General features: G+C 40.9%; 1 protein-coding gene across 1 annotated transcript; it reads right to left on the bottom strand.

Moving 5' to 3' along the window:
- Positions 1 to 473: 473 nt before the first annotated feature.
- LOC148035042 (FACT complex subunit SSRP1-like) lies at positions 474 to 13,119 on the bottom strand. Its single transcript, XM_087679936.1, has 16 exons — positions 12,887 to 13,119; positions 6,012 to 6,197; positions 5,593 to 5,698; positions 5,356 to 5,492; positions 5,192 to 5,272; positions 4,908 to 5,002; positions 4,586 to 4,694; positions 3,479 to 3,565; positions 3,289 to 3,381; positions 2,991 to 3,188; positions 2,746 to 2,900; positions 2,074 to 2,239; positions 1,823 to 1,918; positions 1,562 to 1,738; positions 1,363 to 1,441; positions 474 to 1,276 (listed from the first exon to the last, which is right to left on the bottom strand). The coding sequence occupies exons 1-16, from the start codon at positions 12,944 to 12,946 to the stop codon at positions 1,140 to 1,142; spliced, it is 1,962 nt and encodes a 653-aa protein (XP_087536062.1). The 5' UTR covers positions 12,947 to 13,119; the 3' UTR covers positions 474 to 1,139.
- Positions 13,120 to 19,941: the final 6,822 nt, after the last annotated feature.

The following is a 19,941-nucleotide window of genomic DNA, read 5'->3' as shown; positions in this document are numbered from 1 at the left end:
TTGTTTAGGAACAAGGTTCACAAAAAACAAAGGTCTAACCCAGAAAGAATTGCAAAAAGTACCCCCAAATAAAAAACAACTTGAAGATTTGTAGAACGTTCAAAACCTTTTAACTTTATAATCTTGACTTACGAAGATGGCAAACGTATATAACTTCATTCCAGAATCCTTCCAAACTTTTCGGTTAAAAGTTAATTGTATTTGCTATTGAAAATATTTTTCTTAACGAGCTATGACGGCCCAAGGATTTGTTCATTGTATGATGGGATCAATGGTCACCCTCTCGCATAAGACCGCTTAATTCTAAAGGAGTATACGATCTACCAAGAACGATTGGTTATCGATGGAAAACATTCTTTAACATCTAGATTCTACAATAAAGTGGACGAGCGCACAAGGTTCAAAACATCCAACTCTGATTGTGATGCGACCCGCTTGTAAGGTGGCATGATTTGTTGCAAAAGCATATACAGCTTGGTTTGATTTGATTACACAAGTTCAAAAAGGATTTTGCCAGGATGAATCCTCTTGTGAAGTGCATGACAAACTTCAATGTCCAACGTCAAAAGTTTGTGACACGGCTGACATTTGATAAGTACACAACTCTCTTTAAAGAGGCCTTGATCTTTTGTATACATACATGATGAGTTGGTAAACACTGTTAGTATAGCCTGTACAAGTCAACTGTAACAGACATCCATCATCCGCACAAAACCTTTACAATGTTTACACACCTAAATATGTATGTGCTCTATGTTTAGGCCCTTAGCCAACAGCACCACCTTCTAAAACACCATTCTTCTTGAGCCACATTATGCAAGCCTCCCATACCTTGGTTGTGACACCAGCCTGTCACACAGATATCTGCATCTATTAAAGTGATTTTCCAAACACACACTTACAGCAACACCACAGTGGAGTCGATGCATGTGCAAACACACTCACGAGTTAGTCAAACACTACTCCCTACTATATAAACTGTACAAGTGCCTGCCATTTTCTGTGTTAGTTCAGGAAAACTCATTTAAACATGCACAAGGTTCTCCTCAATAAAATCTGGAGTTTCTGAAATTGATCTTTGATAATGTACACCTTCTATACAGATACGAAAAAATTTCGACACAACCCAATGCTAGAGCCTACTCTGACTGGTCATCAGCAGACTCGTCTCCAACAGCTGCTGCAGCATCCTTGCCACTCCTGTATTTAGCCATTTCAGATGCATATCTTGTCTTGTCCGCTCGTGCACTAGCGTTGTACGGTTCTTTTTCTTCATCTGCAAAACATCAATGGAAGGATTCACCCCTGTTGTAAGGAGTCCCAAAGCTAGGCATCACAAACCCAAGAGTATCCAGACCCTACCTGTCATCTTCTTCCATCTCTCTCCAAGAACTCTTGCAACATCCTTAAACTGCAATTCTGGATTAGTTCTCTTAAGATTCTGCCAAGAATAACAGTTTGAATAAGATGAAATGTTATGCCCAAACCTCTGCATGTTATTTCCCAATGGTAGAAGAAAGCCAAACGAAAAACAACATCTAAGTAACAGGTAAGTATAAACCTCTCTTTCAACTTGACAAAAGTACATAAAACTTGACAGAGCTCTTTTTGGGGCATTTGGATCTTTCTTTCGTTTCTTCTTCTTCTTTCCACCCTCTTCAATGTCTTCCTTCTTCTTCTTCTTTACTGCAGGCTTTGGAGCAGCAGGTTCCTTTTTCTTTGGCTCTTTTTTAGAAGTCTTTTGAATTAAAAAAAAGAAACATTTTCAGAAACAGTGCAACTAATTAGGGCAGATGTGATTGTAGTAAAACTGTATACTTGCCTCTTCATCTCGCCCTTCACTTGCATTGGATTCTTCCTCTTCTGAATCATCAGTCGGAGAACCTGCATCATCTTTCTCTGCAACAAAGTCCTCATCCTAGCAAAACAATACATGGACATGTTAGCCATTGATAACAGTCCTCATTCTAGCAAAACAATACATGGACATGTTAGCCATTAATAACAGTCCTCATCCTAGCAAAACAGTAATGAACACATTTGCCATGAATAAACAAAATTGTAGAACCTAACCTCTTCGTCACTATTGAGGGCATCTCCCACAGCCCCACCTTCTCGGGCATTTTTAATTCGATTCAGATGAGGATCCACTGCCTCATCGTCTGACCCTTCTAAGGCAGCTGCAACTCCACTTGTCCCTTGGACTTCACCCAAGTTCATGATTTTCAAATTCTTAGAGCTGCACATAACCCATATTCAGCATATATAATACGAGTTTTGGCAGAGACATTACATACTTATTTGCGGCATTATATATATATATATATATATATATATATACACTGCAGCCAAATGCCAATAAGACATTACACAAAGTTGAATTTGCAGATTGGTTACTAATTTCACACAAAACTGAAGGCATGCTTATCTTCAACTTGATGTTAAAATTAGTGACCACACTATGGATGGATAATCAGCTGGCAGCAAAAACTTCTAGAATGTCCCCCACACTTTAATCTTTTCAAAGCAGTAATAAACCCAAAATGTGTGACTTTGACGTTCAGGAATCGAAGCAGGTAAAACACCTAATGAAGCAATCAACATAAGGTCTTGCAGCATAAACATCTCAACTTTGTGAATGTAAATAAGTACGTGTATATATCATCACAATTTACAAGCCCTTGAAAACATGAAATATGCAAAAAAATCATCAACTTTCAGCAAAGAGAAACAGTTACCACCCACTTGATAAAATTAAACAGATTATGATATTCATTTCGCTGTATGTTGCGAAACTGGTGTTCCTGTTCACTTTTGAGGCGAATGACGAGGTCAAAGTAGTGGGAAGCAATGCTGCTTGTACCGGCCGCACCATGTCTTTCAAATTCAAGATAATCAATCTGTAAAGGCACATGGCTTAGACTCAGACTCGTGAACATAAACATCCAGTTCAAATAACTTTCAGAACTAAAAGAAGAGCAGCGAAGAACCTCATCATGGAGTATCAAAGTTGGTGGCTTGGGAAGGAAGAAAAAGCTTTTCTCCAATGGATATAAGATGCCATCCTCTGCCTTGAGTGATGCCCTTACATGATACCCATCTTGATTGCTTCGGAATTTACCTGGACGAGTCACCTTAGCCCCAGATAAACCTCGCAGAATTTGTGCAAACACTTCCACTGCTAGGCCCTATGCCATGAAGAAATAAACGAAGTCATGACCCTCAAAGCATTCCAAAGAAACTGTTGCGGACACAATTTATAGAGAAAAACAAGTAAGCTGTGAGCACCTTGTATGAAGCTTGTAAATGATCCTTATACTTTGTATTTAGCAACTCTTCACTAATAGTTAGATCACACTCAAAAATCTCTTCAGTGTGAAACTGAAAGTCACCAAGGAAACGAGGGTAGATCAGTTCATTGGCAGAGAAAACACTAGTTCCAAGAGAGATGCAGAGCAAATAAGGTGGAAGTATATACTTGCAGGACTATATGTGGATAAAATGTTTGGCCCTTTCTGATTGGAGGATCCAGGGTAATAACAACAAAAGTATGTGGCTGATTAGACTGCCATGAAACACAATATGATTACTGCTTAGCTATCTCCAAATACTGGAAAACATCAAGCTTCTCATACTTCAAACAGAGAAATTATCTCATAACAACCACACCCTACTTTGACTACCACCAAAAGTAACAACAACCAACAGCTAAGTAGAGACATGAAGGCTTAATAAAGCATAAAAAATATTCGTGCTAGCTAGCTAAGAGTTGATGAAATATCTTGGCCACAACTAGAAATTGCACTCCTGCCTACTTTCCAGAGTTTTTAGAAGGCTATATCCTTCATACCAAACAGGCAAGGGACTGCAAATCTCAAAGCCAGGCCCTAATAAAGCTTTTAGCTTGAATATCAGCATGTCAATGTGCAGGTCTGAAAACTGAATCTGGGCCCCGTCTTAGCACTAGGCTTGTGAGAAAAGGACGGGCAAATTTTTTAATCCACCAAAAAGGATCGTCTCAAATCAGCACAGCTAGCACCAGTTAAAACCAACATGGGCACTGAACTCTATATCCTGATGAACATATTTGAAACATGTTACAGAGTGTTTCTCACCAAAGCACCCAATATAGCTTTCCAATAGTTTGAAGAACCCACAAAATTTTATTCTACGTGAATACATTTTTTAAGAAGTATGAATATGCTGACATGCATTTGATAGGATGAGCTTGTTTTGGTGGCTTCTTTGTGATTTGAAAAAAAACATTCTCAATGACCACTGATTTAACTGCATTAGTGCCAAATTCTTCTGCTTTTACTTTCTAGGCAACATTATAAAGTTGCTGTTTCAGTTCTACTACTGACCTCAGCAACTTTCCTTTTCAGCCAAATTACCAGTTAAAGGTAAGATAAAAGACCCTATATATCATCCCTGCATAAATGTATCTGCAGGTCAGATTAGCACATACTAGCACTGGAACTACCCACCCAGATTTCGTTAAGGCTAGCTGGAAACACAAACTCGAGCAGTGCAAATGAATGTTCAATATGTCTCCCAAGCAAATGACAATAGCAGATTAGAATACCTTTGGCAATACAAATAGGCGCACCACACTCGTATACTGGATTTTGAAATCATTTGCCTGCCCTTGCAGACGAAAGAAAGAAAGGTGCATCTCCACACTATATCGGCCCCTGAGATCAATCATAAAAATATATTGACACATTAACTAGTTTGGCATAAAAATATAAGCACCATACTAGCAACTCTGTATGCTAAAGGTATGAAACTACAGAAGCAGATAAATCCTTGTTCAGTTCCTTTGTAAGATTCCTTGTTCAGTTCCTTTGTAAGAATGCAAAACTCAGATTACATGTAACATAAGGCTGGCTATATCCATACATTACCTAGGAGTTAATATAGCAACCTCTTTGAACCAAGCCACAGGTTCAGCACCCGAAGGCCCCACATCAGCCATTGATGAAATCCTATCACAGAAAACCTGATCCCAAATGGATGACGGATTATGTCCTTAACAAGGTAAGTTCTAATCCACAGTCAAGCACTGTTCACATCCACATAATCCGATGGCCACACACATATCCTCATGAAATAGAAACAAACTATCTTAACCAAAATCAAGTCCATTCCAAAGCCTATACTGTGGAAGGGAGCAAGAAAACTGACAAACCTGAGCTGGTGGGTGATTTTCATCACCAACATATTGTGTATTAGTGTTAGGAATGTGGAAGCTCATTTCCATCAAGCAGTCCTGAAGAAGAGAAGAAAGCAATACATTAAGAAGTTTTTAAGCAGGCAACTCAATGTTAGAATTGAAACTCCAAGATCGCTGACCTCATTAGCACCAGCTGTATCATCAACATGAAACTCCAACAAAACATCATTTTTGCCTTGCATGTGTGTCTGTGATACATCTGCCAGCGAAAACTCGAAGGCTTGCTTGCCACCGACAACAAATGAGAGGTTGTTGCCTAAATCCATAACTCAGAATGAGTATATTAAATAACATCAGCGTCAACAAGTCAAAATATTACTGCACTAAGTGAAAGCTATGAAATAAGAAAGAAATACCATCCAAATCTGCTTGTCCCCAATTTCTACCACTGACAGATAGAGGCTTATCTTCTGGTACAACTCCCATGTTTGTGGACATAAGATTTGATAGAGCTGATACATCCTGAGGGAAAAACCAGTTAAAAGGAAAAGGAAAAAAGGAGGAAATGTAGGACAGAAGAAATTGACCCACTTCAATGGAACCATAATAAAGAACGAACATAGAGACCACTAAACTTGAACAGCTGAAGTAAGGATAGCCAGCAACAAAAACAATGAATGGACACTGGAGGAAAGGAACCCTCTTATAACAGAAAACTCAGCAAGTCTACCCTCTTAGAACAATCAGGAGGACACCACAAGACCATCACATTTATGGTAATCTAAACAAAGAAGACTTGTTAACAGTGCCACATATACTGTTGACCAGAGTGTACCTGTTCTTTGAAGCCTTGAAACTTGACATTAGTGCCTGCTTTCAACCTTAGAGAAAGCTGATAACCTCGTGGTACCCTTGTCCAATTCAAACTCAAAATATCAGCCTTCGAAACATCCACTACTTTGCCACCGCCAGCCTTTCTCCATGAGAACTTTTCCGGGTAAATTCTCAATTGCCCTGCACTCTAAAAACAAGGAACAAGTTTTGCAACTATCACAACATTGAAGAAAATAAACCACAAATGAGCAATGCAGTGCAAACCATGGAAAAGATAATTTAAGATAACAATTCTTAGAAGTTAAGTGCTGCCGTGTTCAACTCTGAAAGTTTGATATTGCAACTTGGAAACTTCCAAGAAGGATTTGGAGAGTTTACTCTAATGTAAGCAAGCATCCAAGTTGGATTGGAGATTTACTCTTAGGTAAGCGGCCTTTAGAAGGGCATCTACACCACTTGAGTTGGTTCACACTGACTTGTGTGGACCTATGCGCATGGCCTCCTTTGGGAAGGCCAAATACCTAATGTTGGTGGTTGATTTTTCCATGTATGTGTAACCATACTTTCTAGAATACAAAGCAAGACATATTCAAACTTCTGCGACTGTATACTCATCAGAACACACCATCTAAGAATGGTGTGATCCAGTGCACAAATCGAATGGCCCATTCAAAGTTGGAGCATTGTGGACTTCCTCATACCCTTTGGCATGAGGCAGTCTGTACTGTGGTTCATATCCACAACACATCTTCGACATCAGCCTTGAAGGACATGACTCCATACCAATCTTTCTTTGGCAAGAAGCCTTCAGTCTCACACTTTCGCATCTTTGGTTGTAATGTATATGTCCATGTGGACAAAAAGCACAAGAGCAAGCTTGACGCAAAGACGAAGAAATTCATCTTCATTTGGTTATAGTACAAAGACCAAAGAATACAAGCTCTATGACCCCAAGATTGGCTGATGGCACCTTGAACAAATATAAAGCTAGGCTTGTTGCCAAGGGTTTCGCACAGAGGACTAGAGTATGTAGATCAGCCTCCAAGGTTCTGTACGTTGGAAAGAAGGACCATGTCTACCGTTTGCGGAAGGCCCTCTATGGCTTGAACTTTGAGGCAACCTCCTAGAGCTTAGTACCAACATATCAATCGGTTCTTCCTTCAAAGTGGATTCCACCAATCAAACCTTGATCCCAACCTTTACAATCAATTCAAGGGTGAGAGACATGTCTTGGTCATCCTCTATGTGACTAGAAAGGAGGACCATGTCTACCATTTGCAAAAGGCTCTCTATGGCCTAACGCAAGCTTCTAAGGCTTGGTACCAACATATTAATCAGTTCTTCCTTCAAAGTGTCTTTTGCCAATCAAACCATGATTCCAACCTTTACTATGGGTTGAGGGTTAGATATGTGTCTTGGTCATCCTCTATGTTACATCCTTGGACATCTAGATGGGCACTAGTAGCATTGGTCACAGTGGTTGTAAAGTGACTTAGTGCAAATGCACTAAAGGAACTTCGTGGTTAGGGTAATTGAGTCCTATTTATAGGACTAAAGGCCCTATCATGTGCATCATTCGGTGATCACCACTCTTTGACTCTAGGCCCATTGGCCAATGCATTCATACCCTGGGATGGTGTAGGCTAGTGGTATGAGATGCCAATCTTTGGGATGTGGTCGTGACCCAGAATGCTACTCCGTCATAGGATTGGGGGTGAGCTTGTTTTGGCTCTATGACTTGGAGGTGAGTATGATTTCCAGTGTCTAATCTCTTTTACTTGTGGATACGGCTTGTGTCGTGTCTTGTGTGTTGAGCTAAAACATGCTTTACAGCTGATTAACATTTTTAAACAGCCCCAAAACACACTTCATTAATGAAAAATGCAAATTTGGTGCGCAGCTCAAGAGAGTTTTAGTGGTTCCCCAAAACCCTAATTTTTTGGGGCACCCTTCAACCTCTATAAATAGATAGGCTGCTCACCACTCACTCCAATCCCTTCAGTGCAGGTTCTCACTCCTCTGCTGCATTTGGTCCATCTACCATCGCCAGCCCACAAACTACCTCCGTGCGTTCGACCCTCCATGAACTAGGCGATAGGTGGCAGCCCTCCTCATCTGGCGTCAGCCCTGCAATCTGTATTCGACCTTTTCATCCTCAAGCAACAACTGGCGACCATCTTCTCCCTGTTGGCGACCATCTTCTCCCTGTTGCTAGAGCCATCCTACAACTACGTTTGCAGCTTCTTGCTACCACCCTATGCTCCAAGTACCTTCCCTACTATCGCCTCGGTCATTTGACTCTCCAGTGATCAACATTTGGTGTTTGTTCCTCGACTTCTACACTCTGACTAGTGGTCATAGCACTTGGGATCCATCTTCGGTGGACGTCACTCTCTGACACTGCATTGCTTTGCCCTTGGGCAATTTGTACACTCTTACATTCATTTACGGCATTCATTCACTTCAGAGTTTTTTCTCTCTGTGTTTGAGTTTTGAGTTTTTGTATTTTGCATTTTGCGTTTGAGTTTTACTTGTCTCTTTTTGGGTCTTTGTGTTTTAGTCTTGGTCATACATTCTGTGTTTCCTAAGTGCAAACCCTAGCATATCTTCACATTGTGTGCAGGTTCAAGACTAGATCCTAGGGGGACATTTCATTGCGAATCAGATTGATTAAACTTTTTCATTGAAAATTTTCCCATTTATTTGTGGATACGGTTTGTGTCATGGCTCGTGTGTAGGTCTAGGATCCAACTTGCACACCAAATACGACACAAGCCATATCCACAAATAAAAGGGACTAGACATAAAACTCACCTCCTAGCCATAGAGCCAAGCAGGCTTACCCCCAATTCTAGGAGCTAGCAACACTCCAAGGCACAACCACATCCGGAGGATTGGTGGACCATACCATCAACTCACACCATCCCAATGTGCGGATGCGGGAGTGTTACATCCTTGGATATTTGGATGAGTGCTAGTAGTATTGGTCACAGTGGTCATGAAGTCATGTAGTGCAAATGCACTAAGGGCACTTCAAGGTTAGGGGAGCCGAGTCCCATTTATAAGACTCAAGCCCTATCATGCACATCATTATGTGATCACCACTCTTAGACTTTAGGCCCATTGGCCGACGTAACCATACACCAAGATGGTGTGGGCTAGTGGTATGGGATACCAATCCTTGGGATGTGGTCATGATTCGCTCCCAGGCTCTCAGGGTTGAGCCCGTTTGGCTCTATGGCTCGAAGGTGAGTCTGATATCTAGTCCCTTTTATTTGTGGATATGGCTTGTGTCAATCGCGTATACAGGTTGGATCCTAGGGGAACATTTCACTCTATGTGGATGACCTCATCGTTACAGGGAGTGACTCACCAGAGGTGGATCGGAACATGTTAGATACTTTACTAGGCGTTTAACATGACCAATTTAGAGATCCTCCGCTTCTTTCTCGATCTTGAGATCTATCAAATAGCACAAGACATTTTCATCTCACAACATAGGTACATCTTTGAGCTACTTTCGGAGTTTAGTATGGATCAGTGTAAGCCCATATCTTGCCGTATGGACCAAGAGTCCAACCTTATTTCTATGCAAGTTCCCCCTTCCAAATGCCACTAGACATAGGTGCTTTGTTGGCTTCTTGATCTAGCTCATTCATACAAGACCAAATAGCTGTTATGTTGTGGCATTGTTGTCTTCTTTCATGAAGATGCATGTTACACTATCTACAAGGGACTAGATTATATGAGATCATGTTTACATTGGAAACCACTATAGTTGGATGGAGTGACTCAAAATGGGCTAGACACATTGACTCTTGATGCTCCACTACAACTCTTGTCTTTTCCCTTGCATCAGAAGCCATCTCATGGAGCAACAAGAAGCGGCCTACCATGGAATTATCTTCTATGGAGGCCAAGTATCATGCCCTTTGCTCTATTGCATAGGAGGTAGTTTGGCTCCACCCGATATTGGCAGAGATTGAATTTCCACAAATAGAACCCACAAAGCTACACGTGAATAACCAAAGTAACCTAGCTCTAGCAAAGAACCCCATGATTCACGGCTACATGAAGCACATAAAGATTCAGTCCATCATGTACGGAAGGATTTCAAGCTAGTTGTGGTTTACTATCCCATTGAGGGAAATGAAGCAAATCTCTTCATGAAGCCTTCATCTCAAGCTTCCATGTTTCACCATATGAGGTTGTTGGGTCTCTAGACTCTCCTTTCAGTATGCTCATACTAGTTGTTTAGTGATCTAGCTCAGCGCGCCTCTGTTTTAGGCTGCCAGAGGCTGCATTCAACTAGATCGTTCATTTGAGCACTGGCGATCAGCTTTTTGCAGGTCAGCTGAATTAAATGCAGCTGCTTGATGCTAGTCAGCCATATCTTTGGCAGATTTTGGCAACACTTGGTCAGTTTGGGGCTGCTCCTGCTATTCATAGCAGCCTCTGCATAGTGATAGCCATCCTATTTTATAGAGTTCAATACTCTCCGTCAGCCAGTGGCAGTCCTCTATCATCCAGTGCTTTCCTGTCATTGGCTTGATCTAGTGCCCTCACTGCACACTCTCACAGCTTGACTGCCCACTACTTGGGTGTCCCTGATCCTATCTCATTGTCATTGTCATACGTACTATGGTGTGTCTTTCATCATTGTATATTTTATTGTACTTATCATCCATGACATAAGAGAGGGTGTTAGCAATGTACCTATCATGGTTGTATGAGCACCATATTTGACTTACATTTCACTTCTAGCCCGTCTACATTTATAGCCTCATTAATTGTTGCTTGACCTAATCATTATTTTATTTTATTTCTATCTATTTGAAGGCTACCTCTTCTCCATCTCATAATCATCTAATATATACACATTGCATCCTATTGGAGAGAGGGAGATAGAAAACACTCTATTGGTTACCCACAACCCCCACAAAGCCCCACTTTTGTACATATTGATGTGCTTTGGTATCTAAATTTCATTTCCCAAGTTCATTAATTTTGAGTTCATGTATTCTTGTTCTTTTGTTCACTTCTTAGTGTTCATAGCGACTTCATCTTTCTGCTTCCATTTCTGCACGTTCATCTAACACATCCATCAATGAATGAGGCAAAGTTGTCAACATTGAATATTTACAGCATTGAATGGACCATAGAGAGACATTGTAGGTCCTCCCAAAGTTAATGATGATCCCGAGCTACATTGGGTACATACACTCCCACTAACAATTGAACCTCACCCTTATACATAATCTCTACTATCAAGAATATGCCTCAAATATCCTAATGAAATAATGATAGCTATAATGGAGAACACCATAAAAAATAGTTCTCCACATCCTATACTATTTATTACCGATGGACACAACACACTTTACATTCCATAATGCTAGCTCCATAATGTGAAAGCAACTAAAAACTATTTTTGCATTACTTTCTCTTTTGAACCTCTCCATCACACTTTGTACAACATCCACATGCTCCATCCACTGCATATGCGCAATTGTTATCCAAGAAGGATATTCTTGTTGCTTACAAAGAGTGTCCCTTGAAGTAAGCAATCTTCCCCGAGCATCTACCCACAAAGCAAATCTAAAGTACTTTTATTGGCCACGCCCACATGTGGCATCCGAGAAAACTGAGGCTTAGAATAAAATCCTTCATCTCATTGCTGAAAAATCTGAGTAACTGGTTTGGGGTAATGCAATGGAGCCAAATGGGATTCTTCACACACATGGTGCTTCATCCAAACACCCAAGGAGCTTACTTTGGGTCTTGTTCCTGAGAGGCAAGACATGGGTCACCCTCAAGCCTAGGATTATTCAATCCTTTTTCCCATTTTGCCCAAGAGGGGACATATACTACTACTGAGACAAAACTTGAGGGCCATGCACTTGCACGAGTACATCTACGTCAAAATCCACTCAATGTTGTGGTATCTCAAGATTGTAGGTGCATTTTGAGATAAAGATACAACTGGCCACATCCAAAACAATGCCCAACAAATGTTCCCCATTTCACAAACCAAGGCTTGCAACCAAGAGCCTCAAAATGGACTTCGGCGGGATGAGGCTTACTTGTATCCCCACAACAAACAATCTGTGTTTCCATTTCAGGATGCCAAGCGAGGCTCCACCAAAAATTGTCCCAATGAGCACAAGACAAAAAGGAAGAAGACACCAAAGATGCGAATGAAAGTTCACCACATCAATGCAAATGCGACAGGCCTGTCCAAGAACATCCTGGAATTCCTTCATGGGCTGCCATGGAACAACATGAACTAGTTGTCCATCAAGAACAAAGAGATGTGTTGCACTCTCCAGCATGTGAAGAGAACCTCAAAGAGCCATTTGGACCTATCATAAATTCCCTCAACAAGAGAAGCTTGAACCTATAAATTATCAACATCATTAGGAAAATCATGACACAAAAGCAGGTCCTCTAGCCATGCCTGGGATACAGCCAAACAGGGGAGTTCAGCCAATGAAAATCTCTCTCTCTCTCTCTCTCTCTCTCTCTCTCTCTCTCTCTCTCTCTCTCGTGTCACGATAGCGAATTAACCAAAGGTGGTTTCATGGCAACGGGGATGAACTTTCTAAAAATAAAGCACGGCAATTCCATGCAATCATTCATGGTAACAGGTATGAAGTATCAAATAATCAAGCAAGGCAATTCCATGCAATCATAGATGTTCCTAGTGTCATTTTATAAACGTGGATTGTTCAGCACGTTAACCCCATTTTGGACCATAATTTCTCGATTGTACGACCAAGCAAGCTGTCCTTAAGGAGCCCTAATGCCTTTTGACTGGTTTGGTCAAGAAATGAAAGCACACTAATAAAATTGAACGTAAAGAAGAGACCACAGTACCGTGCCGCCTCGACCGCCGAGCATGATATTGGCGAACTGATGGACATTGTCCGTCGCCATGGTCGATCACAGCAGAAGGGACTGCAGCTACGTCGGCTAACAAACATGAATACGAACGAAGCTTTGAACTGTTCCAATATATATATATGTATGGGTGAAGGTGAAGTACGTTAGTGGCGGTTATCTGGCCACTCAATGGTCTTTTCTTGCCTTTTATGGGTATTCAAAGCTCAAGCATCAAACTAGTGCTTTTTTTCGTCACATTTCTAATTTTAGCTCAGCCCAATGAAATGAAACAAGCGGCAGTACCTTATTATTGTAATTCTTAAAATGATAACAATCGTTGACTGCTTCTCTTTTCTGAGGATATCGTGTTAATAAAATGTTAGATGGCCGTTTGATAGATGCAAAGCATGTTCTAATGTCCTTACCCTTTCTACGTTTTGCAAAATCATAAGAGAGGAGCATAATAAGAAAAAAAAAAGACAACTCTAACAAAAGGTAGGTAGTTCATCACACACACTCCTCCATCAAAGATGGGAAAAGCATTAACAAAGGGCCAACTTAGATTGAGCTAGATGGATGCTTCATAAAGCACTCATTCTCCTTTCAAAATGTGAACCAAACGTGTGGACAAGAAATGTTTTCAAAAGCTTTTCAATGGTTAGTTGGTTTACATGTTGACCTTAGATTGTGAGCAATGGTCCTACTATCATCAAACCTTTGTTGACAAAATACCTCTCTTATCTGCCATCTCTAGGCCACGGGTGACAAATATTATCTTGACAAATCATTTCTCTACAAGTCAAAGTCTTATGCCTACACCCACAAACTTTTTAGCGGCCATCAGTCAAGTCTAAGTCCACCCAAAAACAACCCATTTGATGGCTTGCCATCTTGTTTTACATGGAAAGAAGGTGCAAATGCTAGCAATTGTTCATTTATAATGTATAATATTCTATTATTATACTTGTATCTTTGGGAGTCTCAAACCTCTCACAAGTTCCACTAGACAACTTCCGAACCTAAAATTTTAAAAAGAGCTTCATACCACAATTAAGGGGATTAATGAATGATTGGCAATATGATTAAATATGTTACCGTCATATCTATGTGTTCTCCGTACTAACATAATATCCTCTCTCTCTCTCTCTCTCTCTCTCTCTCTCTCTCTTCTCTCTCTCTCTCTCAAATAACCGACTGGTTTGACTAGACATTGAGTTGATTGGACTGTGGGGTTTAGGATAACCATCCACTTTGATGTGCCTATAGGTTTGATGTGACCATTGGGTTGATTGGCCAAGGGGTTGTCAAGATTGTGGGAGAGAAGGAAGGAGTCTCACTTGTAGCTTTCTTGCTTGCACAATGGGGGAATACACACAAGGGTGGAGGCTGAAAACAGTTTTCCTCTTCTTAGTTGTGTAAGCCAAAAAGAAGTCTCATACAAAGAAATAGAAGAACCCTATATATGGGTCTCAAACCAAAGACAACTAACTAAGGTGGCATACTAACTGAGCCACGAACTAGAGTAGATAAGGATAGCTGTCATCTAGCTATTATTCATGGGCGGTGTACCAACCGCATCTACAACTGACAAGTCGGTGACATAAATGCACAACGGTCACCCTGGCATATCACGAGTGGAGCTCGATATCTCAACACTCCCCCTCGAGCTCAATCCCAATTCCTGCACACCAAGTAGGTCTCTGAACTTGCGCAGCTTCTCTGCGCCCAATGCCTTCGTAAATATGTCAGCTACCTGATCCTCTGTGCTGACATAAACTAGATCAATAAGACCTAGTAAAACCCTCTCCCGCACATAGTGATAATGCACCTCAATGTGCTTTGTTCTAGCATGATAGATTGGGTTATTTGCCAAGTGTATACTGCTCATGTTGTCACAATAAATGACAACTGGCCCATCTATAGGCTGATGCATATCATAAAGTAGCTTATGCAACCAAGCTACCTCACATGCAGCCATTGCTACACCCCTGTACTCGGCCTCTGTGCTTGACAAGGCAACTGTAGGCTGTTTCTTGCTGCTCCAAGTGACTGCAGCACTCCCAAAAGAGAACACATATCCACTGGTAGATCGTCTATCAGAAATACTACCAGCCCAATCAGCATCAGTGTATCCATGCAGCTGTATCTGAACCCCAATCTCATAAAATAGTCCATACTGCAATGTGGACTTCACATACCTGAGTATACGTCTAGCCGCATCCAAATGCGGTTTCCTTGGAGCCTGCATAAACTGACTTACCAATCCAACAGCATAGCTCAAATCTGGCCTGGTAATAGTCATATAAATCAAACTTCCTACTATGTGTCTGTACATAGTGGGGTCTTCCAGAAGCTCACCTACATCTGTGCTCAGCTTCACATTCTGCTCCAAAGGAACTGAAATAGGCTTACAGCATGTCATCCCATATTTGGATAGCATATCCAATCCATACTGCCTCTGCAAGAGCTGTATCCCACTTGGTGATCTAATCACCTCAATGCCCAAGAAATAACGCAGCTCTCCCAAATCCTTCATCTCAAACTTTTGCTTCAATAGCATTTTCACATGAAGGATATCTTCATCACTGTCACCTGTCATAATCAAATCATCAACATAAATGACAAGTAGCATAATACCTTTCTCTGTTTTTCTCACATAAAATTTTCAAATGAGAAATATCTGGTTTCCTACGAGTATACCTCTCCTCTGGAGTCATGCCATGTATTGCTGCAGTGGGAGTCCTGTTCATTATGTAGATTGCTGTAGCAACTGCTTCAGCCCAGTAAAAATCTGGTAAGTCTTTTTCATTGAGCATGGCACGAGATACCTCTCCAATATGCCTGTTTTTCCTTTCTGCAATTCCATTTTGTTGTGGGATATGACTGCATGAATATTGCTGCTTTATGCCATGCTCCTGCAGGAACCTTGCAAACTCATTTGAGAGGTACTCTCCCCCTCCATCTGACCTTAGGCATTTTATTTGCAGACCTGTTTCTTTTTCAACCATAGCTTTAAGAGTTTTGAAATGCCCAAAAACTTCACTTTTCTTTTTCATGAAATACACCCAAACTTTTCTGCTATAGTCATCAATAAAAGTGACAAAATAATGACAGCCTCCAAGAGATGCAGCTTTAGTAGTCCACACATCAGAGTGGATTAATTCCAATGGCTTTTTACTCTCTTGAACATGTCTAGGAAATGGTTTCCTTGCCTGTTTTCCAAATTGGCAGGCTTTACATACCTTATGCATTTCTGCAACCTTGAATTTAGGCAGTCCTGCAACAATATTTTGGGCCTGCATTGATTTAAGTCGCTGTACATTAACATGACCAATGCGTTTATGCCAGATATCAATATCTGCAACTACACCGGTCCCATGTGCAAACATTGCTGCACTCAATTCAGACATGTCTGCATCCAACGTAAACATTCTGCCCTTCTTCTTTCCTTTTGCTATCAAGCGACCTTTATTTTTCATATCCTCAACAAAGCATCCATGAGGATTAAATCTGACCTGCAAGCCCTGTTCAACCATTTGACCAACAGAAACTAGATTCTTGGTGATATTCGGGACATGAAATACATCGGACATGTATTTCTTTTTCCCATCCTGCATAGACAGATGAATTTTTTCAATCTGCATAATAGGATGTGTAGTATCATCACCAGTCTCCACAAATCCTGGTTTTTCCATTTTCCTTGCATCCTCCATCCATTCTGCATGACCTGTCATGTGGTTTGATGCACCTGAGTCAACATACCATACATCATTACTTTCTTCTGCACTTGTCACAGAATTGTTCATGTGCTGCACTATAAACAAATGCTCATTTATGTCATCACCCTGTCTATTAGAAGACACATAATTCCCTTGTTGTAATTTTTCATTCATGATGTCATTCTGCTTTTTATAGCAGTCTTTAGCCATATGACCCATTTTACCACAGTAGTAGCATTCAACATTACTGTTTGCATTTTGGCCTCTTTGCCATCCACCATGACATCTTTGGCTCCCCCTGCCTCTAGAGTTACCACGTCCTCCTCCATAGGACTGGTTTTCTTGAGTTTGCTGCATATTCTGATTTCTACCACGGCCTCCAAATCGGCCTCCTCTACCTCTGCCTCTACCTCTTCCAGCATTTGAGTAGAAGACAGCTTCTTTTGAAGTTCCTCCTGAAGAAGATGCACCACCATTTCTCTGCTTCTCAGAAATTAGAAGAGCAATCAACTCCTCAAAATCAGGAAATCTTTCACGAACTGAAATGGATGTCCAAAACTGTGCATAATCCTTTCCTAGACCATTCAAGGTCACAGAAACTAAATCATCATCTTCCACTGGCGACCCAATGGAAGCAAGTGCATCTGCAATCTTCTTCACCTTCATGTGGTAGTCATTGATGCTCATACTTTCTCTTTGCACATTATGCAACTCTTGCTTGAGCTGCATTTTCCTGGCTTATGTATTTGTGCTATACATTTTTGACAAAGTATCCCATGCCTCCTTTGGCGTACTTGCATCCTGAATATGCACAATCATAGAGTCTGAAATGCTGATAGACAGCCAATACATAACTTTCCTGGCTCTCTCATGCCATGCTTTAAATGCTTGCATTTGCTGTTGATTGGAAACATCAGGAAGAACTGGTTCTTCTTCATTTCCTGCAACAAATTCCCAATATCCTTTTCCCATAAGGAAATTCGTCATTCTAAACTTCCATGCTTGGAAGTTGTTCTTGTCAAGCTTTTCAGTTACAATCTGTGAAAGAGAATCAGACGCCATTACAGAACACTGCAAAAAATTCTGTCACTGCAAAAAACACAACTTCACCCTTACAAGGGCAAATCTGCAAAACTGGCGAAAGTGGTATTTGACCACACAGTCACTTCCTAGTGACGATTTCTGTGGTAACTTTTCACCGACCTGTAGAACAGTGGTCGCACAGCATAAAACAGGGCTTTTTCCTGAGTGCGTGCAGAAAACTTCCGCCTCCAAAACAGGCCCCGAAATGGCCTCAAATAAAAAAAACAGGGTCGCCAAAGGCTAAAGCCCTTTCCCGCAGCATATACTACCCTCTTGCTTCACCGCGAAGGGCATCTCAACCTGAGACAATGCACTCTTGCAATTTCCGGCTGTGCTACCTGCAGAGATCTGCTCCCAAAACAGAAAATAAAAGCAACACTGCTCCTCTTACCAGAACACTGCGAGCTTGGCTTGCTTTCTTGAGCTCCGTACGCTCTGATACCATGTCAAGATTGTGGGAGAGAAGGAAGGAGTCTCACTTGTAGCTTTCTTGCTTGCACAATAGGGGAATACACACAAGGGCGGAGGCTGAAAACAGTTTTCCTCTTCTTAGTTGTGTAAGCCAAAAAGAAGTCTCATACAAAGAAATAGAAGAACCCTATATATGGGTCTCAAACCAAAGACAACTAACTAAGGTGGCATACTAACTGAGCCACGAACTAGAGTAGATAAGGATAGCTGTCATCTAGCTATTATTCATGGGCGGTGTACCAACCGCATCTACAACTGACAAGTCGGTGATATAAATGCACAACAGTCACCCTGGCATATCACGAGTGGAGCTCGATATCTCAACAGGGGTTTGACTGTAGGATAGTAGTTGAGATCTACAAGCCGTGGTTAATATTTGCAAGGCAGCAATTGTTATATGGTGGCCAGTGGGTTTGTCTATAGGGTGGTAGCTAACATCTGTAGGATGCATGTGACGATGAAGGGTGGCATGTGATGTCTAAACAGTGGTGTTTGAACAAATGTTGGAGGAGGCGATGGCATAGGTGGTAATGGAGCTCTTGAAGCTTTTGGAGCATTGACATAGTGGTCTAGAAGCATTGATGTGGCATTGCAAAGAGGGAGTATGGAGGTCCAAAAGCATGAAATGGAGATCAAGCTTGATTGGCAAGGGGGTTCCACACGTAGTGTTGGCTTTTATAGGGATATAGCATGGCATTAGCTATGACAGGGAGGCATTGGCTATTGAGGGGGAGCAATAGTGTCATGCATTTTTGCAAGAACTGAAAATCTATAGGTTGTAGATGGGAGGTAAGATTTAGTGTGCTTGTTTGCTTGCATGATCATTTTCTTTGTTGCTTGAGTAGTGTAGGATTTTTTGTTGTGTGATTAGACTAGGGTGTTCTATGGTCATTTTGGTTTGTTTTTTGCTTTACATACTTAATCTTTTTGGTCGATATTGGTGTTTAGTTTCACAAGTTGGTGCTCGACTTTGATGAGCTATTACATTGCGTTTTAGGTATACTTTCTTGTCAATATCTTTGCATATCACTAGGTCAATAGGTTCTGCAATATATCCACCTTGCTACCTTAGAGGTTATGTAATATTTAGTGATAGAAGTAGTCAAGGATGTTGCAAAAACATAAAGTGAAGTGATAGAATTGTAGAGCTCATCATCATGATCACAATGATTCAAATGGATTTCAAGTTCTAGATCAAAAGTTATGGCCATTTTAAGTTCTATCCAATATGCATGAATTTTTACGCATAAACTATGTGCAAGTATGAAAAGGTTGTGTTTTTGATTTTTTTGGACACCTAAATCTATTAAGACCTAAATAATCTCAAATATGAGTAAAATCTATACACACACACACACACACACACACACACACTTCTATAATTGCATGGGAGCTTTGTTGAAATCTATCGAGTTTCTCCCCTCTTCTCCACATGTGTGTGGAAGCTCTACCAAAATCCACCAACCCTCTCTTCTTCACAAATGTGTGGAAGGTTTGTAACACATAACCTCTATTGAAAACCATTAAGCTACTCTCTTCTCCACACATGCGTTAGAAGCTCTATCGAAATCCATTGAGCTTCTCTCCACTTCTCCACACATGCACAAAATCTCTATCGAAATCAGCCAAGTTTTTCCTCTCTTCTTCTCTATCACGTGAAAGCTCTGCTATAATCCACTAAGATTTTACTCTATTCTGTATCCATGACAAAGAGAGTGGAGAGAGAAACAAGCTGCCACCAAGGAATGAAAGAAATGAGGATAGCAAAATAAGGGA

The sequence above is a fragment of the Lygodium microphyllum genome, chromosome 6 (genome assembly GCF_053477565.2).
Source record: "Lygodium microphyllum isolate KBCC chromosome 6, Lygodium_microphyllum_v1.1.10, whole genome shotgun sequence".
Taxonomy (NCBI): domain Eukaryota; kingdom Viridiplantae; phylum Streptophyta; class Polypodiopsida; order Schizaeales; family Lygodiaceae; genus Lygodium; species Lygodium microphyllum.
This window is presented reverse-complemented; position numbering and strand designations above follow the sequence as displayed.

Bases quoted from the DNA above. Each gene is read 5' to 3' on its own strand.
- LOC148035042 (XM_087679936.1), bottom strand. From the start codon at position 12,946: ATGGCGACGGACAATGTCCATCAGTTCGCCAATATCATGCTCGGCGGT. The intron at 5,273-5,355 runs GTCAGCGATCTT...TCTCTTCTTCAG, and splicing joins ATACAGCTGGTGCTAATGAG to GACTGCTTGATGGAAATGAG. The intron at 1,277-1,362 runs GTAGGGTCTGGA...GATGTTTTGCAG, and splicing joins GAGATGGAAGAAGATGACAG to ATGAAGAAAAAGAACCGTAC.